Here is a 15,755-nt window from a genome sequence, read left to right on the forward strand (position 1 = left end):
CACAGTTTACAAATGTTTTCTCCACAACTCTGTGAAGTAAATACAGTAATTCAAGCATTATTACAGATGAGGAAACAAGCTCAGAGGGAAGAGAGGATTTGCTCAAGGTCAATAAAGGCAGAGCAGAAACCAGAAAAATCCCAGGTCCCTATTCTGAGCCCAGCATGCTTTCTCCTTTACCTAACTGCCTCCTACTTTCCCTTGGTAATATCAATGTCCATATAAGCTAGGTCTTGAGGTCATAGCTATATTAAGGTAACAGCTGTGGTGTTAATCTCCTTTCCTTGGTTCAAAAGAACAAGGAGTGGTCTTATCCAGAGTTTTCCTGATGAAACCCCAGTGTAGAAGAGCAAGCCAATCAGATCCCATCAAGGGTATGTACATGTGGAAATAACTGGGAGAAGGGAGAACCTGTTTAAACAGATGACTGAGAATCTTCTACTTCTTTCCATCACCCATACAATTCCTTTCCTTTCCTCTCCAAATCTCAGGAGAGAATGACATCAGAGAACTCAGGATTCCGGGGCACTAGACAGTTAGCTACTAAGCTCAGTTTTCTTCCCTCAAGTTCTCAGAGAAAAAGGCTGTTGGCAAAGGCAAAGCTAACAAGAAAAGAAATGGGCAAAGACATTGATCAGTGGAGGGCCAGAAGTAGCAGAAGGTCACTGAATTCTACCCTGGACACTTCTTCCCTCCAGGAAGATGGGGTGCCAAAGCTTTTCACAGTTAGAGAATATCAGAATTGGAAGTTACCTTAGAACATGAATATTGGAACACAGGATGTTAGATTTGAAAAGAACTATAAGGTAAGACAGTATTTTACTGCAAAGAGCTAGATCTGGAGCAACAGCAGATGCTGTTGTGTTGTCTTTTGCTTCCTCATGTTTCCTCTGGCTCAACTTGACCCACCATGAGGAGCTACTGAGGGCAAAATGGCCCCCAAAGGCATCTTTAGAGAAGAAGAATCTCAAGGGCCTAAACAAAGCCAGTAGCAAAGGGAAGCATAAAACCAATCAAGGGAGTAGAGGCAGAGAGGAACAGGCTTGTAACATTCAGACACCCAGTTTGAACAAAAAACACTGGCAGCTCATCCTATTTTTCATGGGGGTGGAAATGAGATGTTGAGAGGTGGAGCCTCACAACCCACAGCACAACAGAATAAAATACATGTCAGACAAGAGGAGCAATTCCCTTTGTCCGCCTCCTACCCTGCCCTCCCCTCCCTCATCTCCCATCTTTTGCCCACCACAAAAAAGGCTAAGGCCAACTAATCTTAGAAGAGATAGGAAGGTCCCTCTGTGGATCCAGCCCCACAGCACAGAGACATCATACACTAGTCAGTGCTGCCGCCTTTTAGTTGGATGGTGCAGATGGGACCTCAGAGGTCTGCTCTGCTCTACAGCCTGGGTACACAATTATCCAGATTCTGTTTGGAGACCTCTAATGTTCTCTCCAGGCTGGGATCCCCAAGGCAAGGACAGACCCATAAGGAGGGTGGGGCACAAGCCTTTTTTTGTTTAAAATGAAAAAGAAAACTACAAGAAGATCAAAATACTGGAATGCAGGGTACTAAAGTTCAAGAAGATCCTGAATTATCATGCACTCTCTTCTTCCACTGAGTCACTGCTTAGCTATGTATATTTGCACATATGATCCACAAACAGGCTTCCCAACTAGAACTGAAAGAGCTAGGATGATGAAAGGGCAGCAGAAAGATAAAAAGTGCCTAAGATGAGGTTTTAGAGAAGCCACCACAGCCCAAGAGCCCTTCACACAAGCTTCCATTCCATCCCTCACTGCCCCACCCAACATTCCAAGCACCAAAGACTAGACACATTGTACAGGACGAGTTTAAAGAGCTGGAGGAGCCCAGGGAGGTCATCTAGCCCATTCCCCTCATTGTAGATGAGGAAACTGAGACCAAAAGAGAGGAACTGATTTGGCCCAGATCACATAGGTATCAGGCAGTAGTGACAGGATTCAAAACTAAGTCCTCCACAATAGAGGTATCAAACACGAAATCAGGCATCAGATTAAAATGTAACTGGGAAATACTTTACAAAATAAAAACTCTAAAACATAGATAACATTAATATGTGGCTTTCTAAGTAAAGCTGTAATCTGTAGAGATCTGTAGAAATACAGTTTAGTGGCCTCATTTCTATTTGAGTTTGACTCCACTGCTCTACAGTACATTGGCTGGATTTGAACCCATGTTATTTCTTTCCCAATTCAGTGGTTTTCTCACTATACCTGACATCACGTCCTTCATTTTACGGGGGTCCACATTTATATTTCAAGAGACAAAATAACCAGAATCAAAAAAAAAAAAAAGATCTAACCCTCTCTCACCCAACTGTGCAACTGTGCCTTTCACAGTATCAATTTCTATTTTTAAGATTAGAAATGAGGGAAAGCATTCTTGGCTTCCCATAAGTTTTTGCTTACCAAGAATAAAGATAGAAGACCTAGGACTTACTCATAAGTGCTACTGCCTCAGATTTGGTGAGGATCAAAGGGAATAAAAGGATGGGGCATTATTTTGGAAATGATAAAGTTTTTAGAAATGCAAGGAATTAAGAATATTCTTAGGCCCAAAAGAGGAACCTTGTTCTTCTAAATGCATACCCAGTACAAATTCCAGCTCTGACACTAAGTTTGTGATTAGAAATGTGTGATGAGGTCAGTTTTCTCCTCTGGTAATGGGTTAATGCTTACACTTCATACCTCCCAGACAGGACTGCAGGAAGTATTCAAATCAAGGCCTTTTCACTCCCAGACAGGGAAAGATCAACAGTCAAGGGCAGGACCACCAACCTGTCATAAAGAGCTGGAAGAAAATCTATAACCGTTTTGGAATGGCTCTCCTGCCCCAGGAGTTTCTCATTGAACAGGTAGCCAAAAGCTCAATTCAAAGCCCTTTCAGATCTAGACCTATAGATCTTCAGCTTTGGCTTCATTTGATCTTTCCTGTGGACTCCAGGCTCTTCTCTGCTATAGGAAGAACACAGGGAGATTGTCTGAACAGCCCATAAACCTTTTATGTTCTTAGCTTAGAGTATACCTCCTCACTGAACACTGATGAATGAGCAGAAGCCAGGAGTTTTGAGGATAAACCACCCAACCAGTAAAAGAAGTCACAGCCCTGACTATTGATTAGCTGGATAAGTCACCTCCTAAGAATAACTCACATTTTTGTCATACTTTATGGTTTACAAACCACTGTCCTCACAACAACCTTGTGCAAATATTGCTAAACTGAAGCTCAGAGGGGGAGTAACTTATTCATGGTTAAAACCCCTAGTGTCAGAGCTGGAGTTTTTAACCCAAGACTGCCTGACTTCAAGTATCAGTGCTGTTTGCACTACGGCAAGCATCCTTTTCTTCCTAACTTTTACCAAGATACTTTTCCCTCTCCCTGCTGGATTTCTGCTCTGAAATACCCCAAGATCTAATAGGAATTCTGTTCCCAGAGCCACCAACCCTTCCACTAGACCTTTGTCATCTCTAATATTTAGGGACCTAGTTCAGAGACTTTTGTGGACAGATTCATCTCTCTTTGAAAATAAGAACCCCCAAACCCAAATAAAAACCTTACGTTTTAATTTGCTTTGCCAAACAGGACACAGTGAAAACTTTAGTCTAATTGTACAGAAAATATAATTTTTGTAACCAGTAGCAAACATATCACCAGGATGGTTTTTTTTGTTGTTTAAAAAAAAAAAAACCCAAGTCCCTGGTAAATTGGGTGTACCTCAGAAAGGTTGCCCAGTTCCCCCTCAATGACAAACTGCCAGACAAAAGACAGAGAGGGGAACATCCTGCTCACACCACCCAGGAAAAACTTAATAGATCTGACTCCAGTTCATCACCTCCCCCAACTGGAATCACAGTCCAAAGTTGGGATAGGAAAAGGAAAAGCTGAAGGGTGGAGGGACAAGGGGACGGGGGAGTATTAGATGCTTCTGGGACCTGGGTCCCAACTCTGCCTTTATCACTACACAGAAAGGGACTGTCTCTGATCAACTCCAAAGTCAAGTTCCCCACATATGGTTCCCTGGAGCCTGCCTCCCCACCCATAGCCCTAAGGATGAGTTCCATACAGTGATCACTTTAAATCCTATGGTCATAAAAAGAGTTCCAAACAGAAACAGCCAACAAGTCCTGATCATACCAGATGGTATGTCAAATGCACAAAACCGTGGGGGCCCCAGCCACCCCAGGCCCCTGCCTCAGGAAGGTGTCTGGGCTAAGTACAGTAATGTCAGAGGATCTGAGGATGAGGCAACAAGTGAGAGTGCCTGGGCTCCTTCTGTCTGCAGTCAAGTGTGGTGGATGCCAGGCCAGGAGTCCAACTGCAGAGGAAAGGGGAGAGAGTGGATTCCATCCAGGAGTCCAACTGTGTCAAAGGCAGGGGCTACCCCTACCCAAACGGCAGGCAGAGCTGGCAGGCAGGGGCAAGCAGGACACAGGAGCCTTCCTCACATCCCGTGCTTCTTGCGGATAACAGCCATGGCCAGCAGCCGGTCCTTCTCTCGGAGCTCCTCCCGAAGCTTGGCCTCTGTCAGCCGAAGGTGGCGAATGCTGCCTTTCATCTCCTTCATCTTCACCTCCATCAAGGCCAGGATATCTCGCTGCTCGTTCAGCTTCCGCAGCAGCTCTTCCTCCGTGGTGCCCGAGGACAGCGAATAGGAGTGGTCCGAGCCCGTGTCGGGGAAGCCCTCCTCCCCCACGACCACCAGCCTGGGCCCCGAGGCGGCCGCGGGCACCGCGGGGACGCCGAGCTCTGGGGCCGGGGCCCCCTCGGCCGAGGCGAACTCCACCTGCACCGTCAGGTCGATGGGCTTCACGTCGTCTCCGGCCGGGGGCTGAGGGGGCGCGGCGGCAGCTGGGCCGCTGTCCACAGCCGCCTGCAGTGTGAGCAGCACGGCGGCCGAGGCGGACACCAAGGACGCCTGCGAAGGGGCCGGAAGCGCGGCCGGCTGCTGCGGCTGCGGCTGGGGTTGGGCGGGCTGCTGCTGCTGCTGCTGCTGCTGCAGCTGCTGCTGCTGCCTCCGTCGGGCGGCCGCCCCCGCCGCCCCGCCGCCCCCGGGCCGCCGAGCCTTGCGCTCGTTGACGCCGCGCAGCGGGAAGATGGTGGGGACGCGCACCGTGTAGGTCTTGCGGCCGCCCTGGAAGTGGACGCTGCACAGGCGGTGGCCGGCCGTGGGCTGGAAGGTGGAGAAGCAGCCGCTGACGCCGGCCCGGGACACGTTCTTGAGCCACTGGCGCCGCAGCTCCGCGTCCTTGGGGAAGGTGTAGAAGTGCAGCGCCTTGTCCCGGTGCGAGTTGTTGTAGCAGCCCGGCACGCAGCACGTGAAGCCCGGCATCGCGGCGGCTCCGGCCCGCCGACGGCCCCGACCTCGGGCCTCGGCCGCCGCCGCTCGGGCCCGGAAAACTCGGTGGGCCTCGGCCGAGACCGCGGCCTCGGGCTCCGCTTCGGAGCCCGGCCTTACCCCCGGGCTCGGGCCTCGGGACCCCGGGACACCCACCGACGGGCGAGGCCTCGGCGCCCGCCCGGGACCTCCTACGCCCCCCACCGGCCGGGCGTCGGCGTCCCGCCCCGCCCCGAGCGGAGCCGGGCCTCGCCTCGCTCGTTCTCCTGGGGACGCTCCCCGACGGCCCCCGCGCCGTCCACCCGCCCGCCGGCAGTCCCCGCAGCCACCAGAGCCTGTCAGTCAGTCAGTCAGTCCCGGGGCCGAGACGAAAAAGAGCCCGGGAAGTCGGACTACGCCCCCCACAATGCACCGCGCCGCGCGCTTCCGCCGTTAGCCGCACTGCTTCCGAGGTCAAAGCTGGAGGTGAGGTCAGACGATCCGGGGCTCACCCGGGAAAAACCATCCGCCTAGTGTTCCGCCGGAGCGACACTTCAGCTCTGTCGGGAGGAACAAGAGATGTTTCTGGATAGATGAACTTAGAATACCTTGAGGACCGCCATGCTCTATTCGGAGAACTGATTTTCCCATGATGCACAGCTTCCCGCGCGCCCCGCCCCCCAGCCCGGGGCGGGGGACTACAACTCTCGGCGTCCTCTGCGAGGTGCGGCCCCGCCTCTGCCCTGGGGAGCGCATCCCTTCGTCAACAAGCCCACGCCTGGAGGTGGCGGGCCAGCAGCCCACTGGGGGCTGGGCGGGAATGATGCTCCCGACCCGAGCCCTCCCGGGCCCCTTCCCCGTCCGCTCCCCCATCTTTAGGGCTTAGAAACCATCCTGGACAAAGTGAGGCCCAGAGGGGAGAGGCGACGAGCACTCACCCAGCTCACAAGTAACGAACATTTATTAAGCGCCTGCTGTGTTCCAGAGGCGGCTAGGCGTCCGACCACCCTGGGCCGGGTTCTGCGCAGCGCCCCTACCCCACCACCCCTTGTCCTCCTCTCTGTTTTCTTCCTCTCGGTCCCCGCCTCATCTCCATCCGCGGCTCCCCAAAGCCCTCGGGCTGCATCCTGGGGCCCCTCACCCTCCTTTCACATCGATCATTTCTAGAAACCTAGGTTAAGGGTCTGAGGGTTGGAGAGCCTTGGGCTAGGTCCACGTGATAAGACCCCGAAATTTAGCCAAATCTCTATCCTTGCTCTAAGGAAGCATGCAGTCTAGTAAACACAAAGAGAGAATTATAATACGCGACAAACGGAATTTGAGAGGAGCAAGGGGAAGTTCTGCTTGAAGTCCAAAGGTCATGCCACTGCTTCTGCCCCAGACAGATGTGGGCAGGCACAAAGTTTACACAAATCATAGTCCTTGCCCAAATGAAGATGAAAATCTGTTTGAACACAAGGATAGCCATGATACAAGACAAGATTCCAGAGGAGCAAGAAAAGGTGCTTCCTGAGGTCCAAATGCCTAAGGTCATGTTGCTGTATTGAATGTACTTTCTGTCCTCTTCTCTGCCCACCTATAGGAGACAAATTAAGTACTTGTAGCTCGCCTAGTTCTTTGAATACAGTGGGAGCTTTGATTTTGGATTTTAGAAACTGCAAGAGATCTTAGATTGATTTTAATTGGTGTAATGTAGTATTGACAACCAGCTAAAATGGGCCATGAATAAAGGACCAGGAGAGGGACAAGAGTTAAAAGACTCATTCTGGATGAGTAAGAGATATTTATCCAATTCTCTGTGATCTGGACACTGTGGTCTTTATTTAATCATTCATTCATTTAGCTGTTTGTTTTTTTAACAGTATGGAACTGCTCCTGGCCCCAACGGGATGGGGTCCTTGTTCCTTTTCCTTCTCCATTAAAGGACCTCTCCTTTGGATTTGGGCACTCAATCCATATAGGGTTCATTTCTGGGGGAACCTAGATTCTAGTGAGAGGATTTAGGCTCTCATTTTTTTTAAATGTCACTAAATATTTCTCAATTTCATGTAAAAAAATTTAACATTTAAAAAAATTTTGAGTTCCAGATTCTCTCCTTCCCCACCCTCTCCCACCCCTTGAGAAGGGACAGGTAATATATTGATTATACCTGTGAAGTCACGCAAAACATTTCCACATTAGATATGTTGCAAAAGTGTGGGCACACACACAAGCACATACACATACACACACAAGAAACCCAAGAAAATAAAAAGTGTGCTTACATCTGTACTCAGAGTTCATCAGTTCTTTCTCTGAAGATGGATGGCATTTTTAGTCATGGGTCCTTTGGAACTGTCTTGGATCACTATCTTGATCAGAGGCTCTCTTTTTTAACGAATTTATTTTTAGTTTTCAACATTCACTTTTATAAGATTTTGAGTTCTAAATTTTCCTCCTCCCTATCCTAGACAGCATGCAATCTGATACAGGCTATATATGTAGAATGATATTAAACATATTTCTGCATTAGTCATGTGAAAGAAGAAAAGGAAAAACCACAGGAAAGAAAAAACAAAAAGAGAGAGAAAATAGTCTGCTGCAATCTGCATTCAGGATCCATAGTTCTTTGTCTGGATGTAGATAGAATTTTCCATCATGAGTCTTTTGAAATTGTCTTAGATCATTGCATTGCTGAAAAGAGCTAAGTCTATCAAAGTTAGCCATTGCATAATGCTGCTGTTACTGTGTACAATATTCTCCTGGTTCTGCTCATTTCACTCAGCATTAGTTCATGTAAGTCTTAGGTTTTTCTGAAGTCCACCTGTTCATCATTTCATATGAAACAATAACATTCCATTACCTTCATATACTACAACTTGTTCAGCCATTCACCAATTGAAGGGCATCCTATCCATTCCAATTTTTTTTTTTGAGAGGGGAAGGCAAGGCAATTGGGGTTAAGTGACTTGCCCAAGGTCACACAGCTAGTAAGAGTCAAGTGTCTGAGACTGGATTTGAACTCAGGTTCTCCTGCCTCCAAGGCTGGTGCTTTATTCACTGTGCTACCTAGCTGCCCCTCAATTTCCAGCTCTTTGCCACCGAAAGAAGAGCTGCTAGAAATATTGTTGTACATGTGGGTCTTTTTCCCATTTTTATGATCTCTTTGGGATATAGACCTAATAGTGGCATTGCTGGATCAAAGGGTATGCATAGTTTTATAGCCCTTTGGGCATAGTTCCAAATTCCTCTCCAGAATGGTTAGATTAGTTCACGATTCCACCAACAATGCATTAGTATTCCAGTTTTCCCATATCTCCAGCATTTATCATTTTCCTGTTTTGTCATGTTAGAGGCTCTCCTTTTTAAAAACTTTTTTTCTATTAACAAAACTTTTTTCCCTCCTCAATTGAAAAAGAAAGAAAAACAAATCTTTGTAATTAAAATGCATAGTCAAACAAAACAATTTGCCACATTAACTATATTTTAAAATATATGCCTCATTCTGCATGTTGAACTCATCACCTTTCATTTAGGAAGTGAATAGCAATGGTTTCTCACTGATCTTCTGTAGTCAGAACTGGTCATTGTATTGATTAGAGGACTGGAGTCTTTCAAAGTTCTTATTTGCCTTATCATGTCATATATTGAATAAATTATTTTCCTGGTTCTGCTCATTTCCCTGTGGATAACTTTGCACGAGTCTTCACGGATGTCTCTGAAACTATCTCTTTCATAATTTTTCCAACAATAATATTGTTAGACTTTTTCTCACACTGGTAATCCAGAGAAAACTTGGTTAAGGTTTAAGATTTGGCTCCTGTCTATAATCTATTCAAGGTAGGAAACGGGCGGCCAGGTGGCTCAGAGAGTAAGAGCACCAGCCCCAGTTTTGGGATGTCCTGGGAATCGAATCTGGGCTCAGATACTTAGCACCATACCCAGAAATAACTGGCCATATAACCTTGAGCAAGTTACTTAACCCCAATTGCTTAAAAAAAAAAAAAGAATCAATCAAGGTAGGAAACAGAAAAAGTACTCCATTTACAATATAAATCAGATGTGGGACAGATATCTATTTCAAGTCAAAACACTAGCTGGAATCGGAAGGGAAGCTTTTTCATAGGCCCTGATTATACATTAATTAAACCAACAATCATTTATTACTTGTTTCACGTTAATTATATTAGCAATCATTTCTTGTTTAATATGTGTCAGTAATATGATTATCTAAATAGTTGTAAAGTGGAGATATAGCACACATTCTCCAAAGATACAAACACAAAATAAAACAAAAGTTAAACAAAGCACTTGTACTCAAGAAGCTTATAGACTAATGAGTTCTGGAATGATACTCTGAATTGTCAGGATAATTTTCATTATGGTGATTCACAAAGCACCCCTCAGAAGTTTAGCATGAAAATGGCTATTCACAGAGGCAGAAACTTGTGTAGCCTCAAGAAACAGGAAGCAGAGTCTGTGCCTGGTTTGGTCTCAGCCCTTCAAGATTCAGAAAAGAACCTAATGTCGTTTTAAAAGAAATCTTGATGAATCCAGTAGAGTCGCTGGGACCATCTCTGTCAGCCCTTCCAGAATGCTCAGAAGAGAATCCTTCAAGTTTTATGCTGGGGTATTTTTCCCCCAGTGTGTTGTTTAGATTCTAAACCCAAATTTAAGGCCAATTCCTACATCTCCCACAACACAAACTGTTTTTCCACCCCACCCCACAATTGCTTTGTTCTATGAGAACTACACATCACATTTCATTATGCATGCAACTTGTTTAATTTTCCACCCTTAAAAATCTTCTCTTTCCCCAACTAGTACTTTGTACCTCCCTAATAAAAGGCTCTGTGGAGAGTGTCAGAAAAATGATGAATCTTATACATACCACACCTTTCAGAGTGATTCCACTGTTGCAGAAGTTGCTGCTGCTGCTACTGGAGCCACAGAAACCAGGAACGTTCGTTAAACCTCCTTTGGAGATCATCTGCTTCCATTAGTCAGAGAGGTGAAGGGGTCTCCCAGCCCAGTGTCATATAGCTAACTAAAACATTGGTGGTCCCCAAACTCCTTGTCTAGCATACAACAACATCCCCTGGAGCCAACTTTCTCTTCTAAAGAGAATCAAATTAATCGGAGGCATAGAAACTGTTTAATCAGTTAATTAACATTCAAATATAATTCTCAGAGTTGGCTAGGTGGCTCAGTGAATAGAGCACCAGCCCTGGAGTCAGGAGGACCTGGGTTCAAGTTCAACTCAGACACTTAACAGAAAAACTAGCTGTGTGACCTTGGGCAAGTCACTTAAACCCCAATTGCCCCTCCAAAAAGCAAAAAAAAAAAAAAAAGAGGGAGAGAGAGAAAAGAAACAAATATAATTCTCAGAAGCCCCTGACCCCAAAGAATTAGCAGAGAATGACTGGACAATTTACCTCAAATACTTTCACCTCGGAATTTACTGACTTTTTATCAAAGGGGGTTGACAGTGAGTTACAGTGAAAAACTATTCCAAGAGGTCTTGAATTCAGACTGTGCCTCTGATATTAACTGTGTGAACTTTTGGGCCTCAGTTTCTTCAACGGCAAAATGAAGAGGGTTCAACAAAATGGCATCTGAGGTTCTAATTGAAGTCTTGCCCAGATTATTCTTCCCTGATTAACCCATTTCATTATCCTGGTTCACATATTCTGGGTCATCTTTCCCTTCATCTACATATCCTCTCAGTTGCCAAGTCATCACCCTAATTCGGGACCTCATGTTTATAGTAGCTCTTTTTGTTGTGGCAAAGAATTGGAAATTAAGGGGGTGTCCATCAATTGGGGAATGGCTGAACAAGTTGTGGTATATGCATGTTATGGAATATTATTGCGCTATAAGAAACGGGGAGCAGGCGGTCTTCATATTTACCTGGAGAGGCTTAAAAGAACTGATGCTGAGTGAGAAGAGTAGAACCAGGAGGAATTTGTACACAATTACAGACACAACGTATGTGTGATGACCAACTTTTTGATAGACTGGACTCTTCTCAACAATGCAGGGATATAAGTCAATCCCAAAAGACGCATGATGGAGAGAAAAACGTGCATCCAGAGAAAGAACTAGAAAGAACTAAATTTATATCCAGGTGGAAGCAAAATACCTGATCTTTTTCGTTCTCTTATTTGATTTTATGTCCTCTTTACCATTTTTCATTCCAGCTGGTACAATCCATCCTTATAACCTGACCATTGTATAATGTGAAAGTATTTACAGATCCTATACTTGATTATAAGACGCCATGGGGGGGAGGGGAAGGAGGGGGACAAAATATGAAATTCAAGGAATTGTGGAATTGAATCCTGTAAACTAAAAGGAAACAAACAAATTAATAAATTAAAAATTGAATAAAAAAAAAGAATTTGCTGAGGCTATCTCCAAATCAAGTACAGGCATTTATTCTGGGTAATACACCAAGTGGGGTCCTCCTTAAGGAAGGTCATAGACCCTCAAGGGGGGCAATCCATCAAGGGGAGACAGCCCCCATAGGAGGCAACCCCTTAAGGGAGATGACCCCTAGCCAGGAGAAACTGGAGAAATTAGGTAACCTTATAGAAGAAAACCTGCAAAGGGTGAACAGATGAGGTAATCAGGAACAGAAAGCTGGGGTGATCAGTGACAGGAAAGTGAGGTAACCAGGGGCATGTAGGCAAGGGGAGGTGGTAACTCAGTGTTTTTTTAATATCTAGGCACATCATTATTCCATTGTTCAGTCCATTTGCCCAGGGCATAGAGGCCCTGTTAGTTTCAGTATTTCACTGACCAGTTATTTGGATCTCTTTATCTCATTGACCAGTCCATTTACTTAGGGCAAAGGGGCTCATCTTTCTCTTCATTTCCAGAAAAGCTTCAGGTAATGTCATTATCTTCCCCCCCTCAAGAAGTAGGCACCCAAATTCATTTAAGAAAAAGGGCTGGCAAGAGGGGCGGCCAGGTAGCACAGAAAGTAAGAACACTGGCCCCAGAGTCGGGATGACCTGGGATCGAATCCAGGCTCAGACACTTAGCACCCACCCAGAAACACCTGGCCGTGTAACCTTAAGCAAGTTACTTAACCCTGATTGCTTTAAAAAAAAAAAAAGAAAAAGGGCAAGGATCATGCATTCTTCATCACTACCATATCAGTATTCAGAGCTGTTTGCCAACTCTTGCCCCATCTCACCTTCCTTCTGTTCAGCCTCTATCTCTGTCTGGGGCTTTGTGAGGACATATTACCCCCACTTTCAACAACACACCAATATCCTTCTCAAGGTGCATTAGTCTCCTCAGTACTAACCAACTAACTAATACTATAATATGAACAACTCAAAATGTGCCAGAGAACTTCAATAATAAATTATACTGGAACCAGACCATTATTTGGTCAGATAGACCAATAGAACAAACTGTTGTATACCTGGACATAACAATATTACATAAAATCACAAGAACAACATTTTAAATCGATGTTGCCAATTCCAGATACTCATAATCTCTAAGCACTATGGAATGAAATGTAGCACCCCTCTGGGATCACTTCCCCAACTCTCCTTCCTACTAGTGCCTCACTATTGTGCTTAGAGTTCTTGGGGAAATCCTGAGGGTCTGTGTTTCTAGTACTGTTGCTCCAGAATTACCATCAGTGCACTTCTCACTAATGTCAAACAGTTAATAAGCATTTATTAAGCACCTACTATGTACCAGGCACTCTGGGAAGCACTGAGGTTACCATGAAAGGGCAAACAGCAATTCCTTGCTTTTGAGGAGTTCACAGTCTACTGAAGGAGACAACATGCAACTATGTACAGACAAGTTATATTCAAGATAAATTGGAAACAATCAACAGAAGGAAGGCACTGACTTTAAGGGGGATCAGGAAAGGCTTTCTATAGAAGGTGGGATTTGAAGGAAGCGAAGAGGCAGAGGTTAATAGGGAGAATATTCCGGGCATGTCCTTGGGTGTCCACATAGAAAACTGTTTTCTAACACACCACCAATGCAAAGATGCCAAGAACAGATGATATAAAGTGTGGCATTCTTCAAAGAAACAGTTTAAGCTCATTATGGTTCTTCCTAATCTTAAATACATGATCATCTCTCCTAAATAGAACAAAGTATGGCTCTAAAATTAAAGAGAGAATTGAACTGAAGGATCTTATAGATATTTGATAACATCAAGTTATATGGCTCTACCAAGAAACATACTAAACACCTTCATCTCATGGAACTTTAATCTGATGATATTTATCATTAGATTCTAAGCTCCTTGAAGGCAGGGACTGTTTTTTTGTTTGTTTGTTTTTTGCCTAATTTTGAATTTTCAGTGCTTATAACAGTGCCTGGTACATAGCAGGTGCTTAATAAATGTTTGATTGATATAAAGAATGTTATTTAGATTCGATAAATCCCATAATGTTATTTATCATTAGATGATAAACTTCTTGAGGGCAGAGACTGTCTTTTGCCTCATTTTGTATCCCCAGTGCATAGCATAATGTCTGGCACATAGTAAGCCCCTGATAAATATTTGATTGATATCAAAATGTCACTTAGATTTGATAAATGACCTGGTGAGGGACTGTGCCAGTTGGCATACCTCTGTCCTCTTTCTAAGCTAAAAAATGCTTAGATTTAGAATGATATTAAATTAAGACAAATTGGTTTTGACAGACTTTTGTCTAAAACTAAAAGTACAGTATCGCTATATTTTTCTTTGATATAGCTGAGAAAGGACTTGAAAGACCCTTCAAGGGCAATATGCAGTTAAATTCAACTAATGATATATTGACAAAAAAAAATTCAACAAATAGTTGAATAATGGAGATTTATTTATAGAAATGGAGGGATTTTTGATGTCAATTAAAGACTAGGTCATTCACACCAGCAATTACAGGAAGGGTATCCTGAAAGAAACAGAACTTAGTGATCCAGTTGGGGAAGCGAGGTAGATTTGGATTTGGAGTCAGGAAGACCTACCTCAGATACTTGCTAGTTATGTGGCTCAGTTTCCCTATCTGTAAAATGGGGGTAATAATAAACATCTACCTCTTAGGATTACTGTGGGGTTAAAATAAAATAATGTTTGTTTGTTTCTTTTCATTTTTCAAATGCATTATTAACTTCTGATTTACATCATTACATTTCTGCCAGATTTTGAGTTACAAATTTTCTCAGCATTTTTCCCCTACCCACCACCCCAAAACAGCAGTACCACAGGATATCCCCTCCTCCAATCTGCTCTCTCCCAAAATCTTCTCCCACACCCCCTTAGACTTTTCCAGTAGGGCATGGTGGATCTCTATGCCCCAATGCTTATATATCTTATTTCCCAATTACATGTAAAATAGTATTAATAATAGAATATATATACATGTGTGTGTGTGTATATATATATATATAATTTTAAGCATTTGATTTTAAAACTTTGAATTCCAGATTCATTCCCTTCCTCTCTTGTTGCCTACCCTTACTGGGAAGATAAGCAGTTCAGTATAGGTTGTACATGTGTAGCTAATGCAAAACATTAACATTGTAGATATATTGTAAAAGACTGACTGTATTTCCTTCCCTCCTATCCCACCACCCACTTGTTCTGTTCTCTACTTTGATCCCATCCCTTTTCAAAAGTGAGTGCTTCCAACTTCCCTCCCCCCCCAGCCTGCCCTTCCTTCCATCATCCCCCCTCTCATCCCCTTCCCCCCTACTCTCCTGTAGGGCGAGATACCCTCTTTAGTGTGTATGTCATTCCCTCCCCAAGCCAAGTTCAATGAGAATAAGGTTGACCCATTCCCTTTTGCCTTCCTATTCTTCCTCTCCATTGTAACCATTTTCCCTTGCCTCTTCTATATGAGGTAGTTTACCCCATTCTGTCTCTCTCCATCACCTCTCATTATATTCCTCTCCCACCTCTTAATTTCACCTTTTAAGTATCATCCTTTCCTGTTTTGATCCTGTGCCCTCTATGTATATCTGTAAACATATATACACACATTCACATATGTATTCATACACCAGTATACCCTCCAATATAGACATATATATATATATATATATATATATATATATTTCCTTCAACTATTTTCATACTGAGAAAAGTTTCATCAGTTACAATTATCGGTTTTCCATGTAGGAATGTTATTAGTTCAACTTTGATAAGTGACTTATGATTTCAAGCTTCTCTTGCTTCTTGTATCTGAATGTCAAATTTTCTATTCAACTCTGTTTTTTTCATTAAGAATGCTTGAAAGTCCTCTATTCCACTGAACGACCATATTTTCCCCTGAAAGATGATACTCAGTTTTGCTGGGTAGGTGATTCTTGGTTTTAATCCCAGCTCCTCTGCCCTCTGGAATATCATATTCCAGGCCCTTCGATCCCTCAGTGTAGAAGCTGCCAGATCCTGGG

The 15,755-nt window shown here is 44.2% G+C and overlaps 1 protein-coding gene across 1 annotated transcript; it reads right to left on the reverse strand.

Moving 5' to 3' along the window:
* Positions 1-2,033: 2,033 nt before the first annotated feature.
* On the reverse strand, positions 2,034-5,467 carry THAP11 (THAP domain containing 11). Its single transcript, XM_069085716.1, has one exon. It carries the CDS (start codon positions 5,367-5,369, stop codon positions 4,482-4,484), a length of 888 nt encoding a protein of 295 aa, XP_068941817.1. The 5' UTR covers positions 5,370-5,467; the 3' UTR covers positions 2,034-4,481.
* Between the last annotated feature and the right edge of the window lie 10,288 nt (positions 5,468-15,755).

The sequence above is a fragment of the Petaurus breviceps genome, unplaced genomic scaffold (genome assembly GCF_028583685.1).
Source record: "Petaurus breviceps papuanus isolate PSGF00001 unplaced genomic scaffold, PetGlider_PUasm1.0 176, whole genome shotgun sequence".
In the NCBI taxonomy this organism is placed as follows: domain Eukaryota; kingdom Metazoa; phylum Chordata; class Mammalia; order Diprotodontia; family Petauridae; genus Petaurus; species Petaurus breviceps.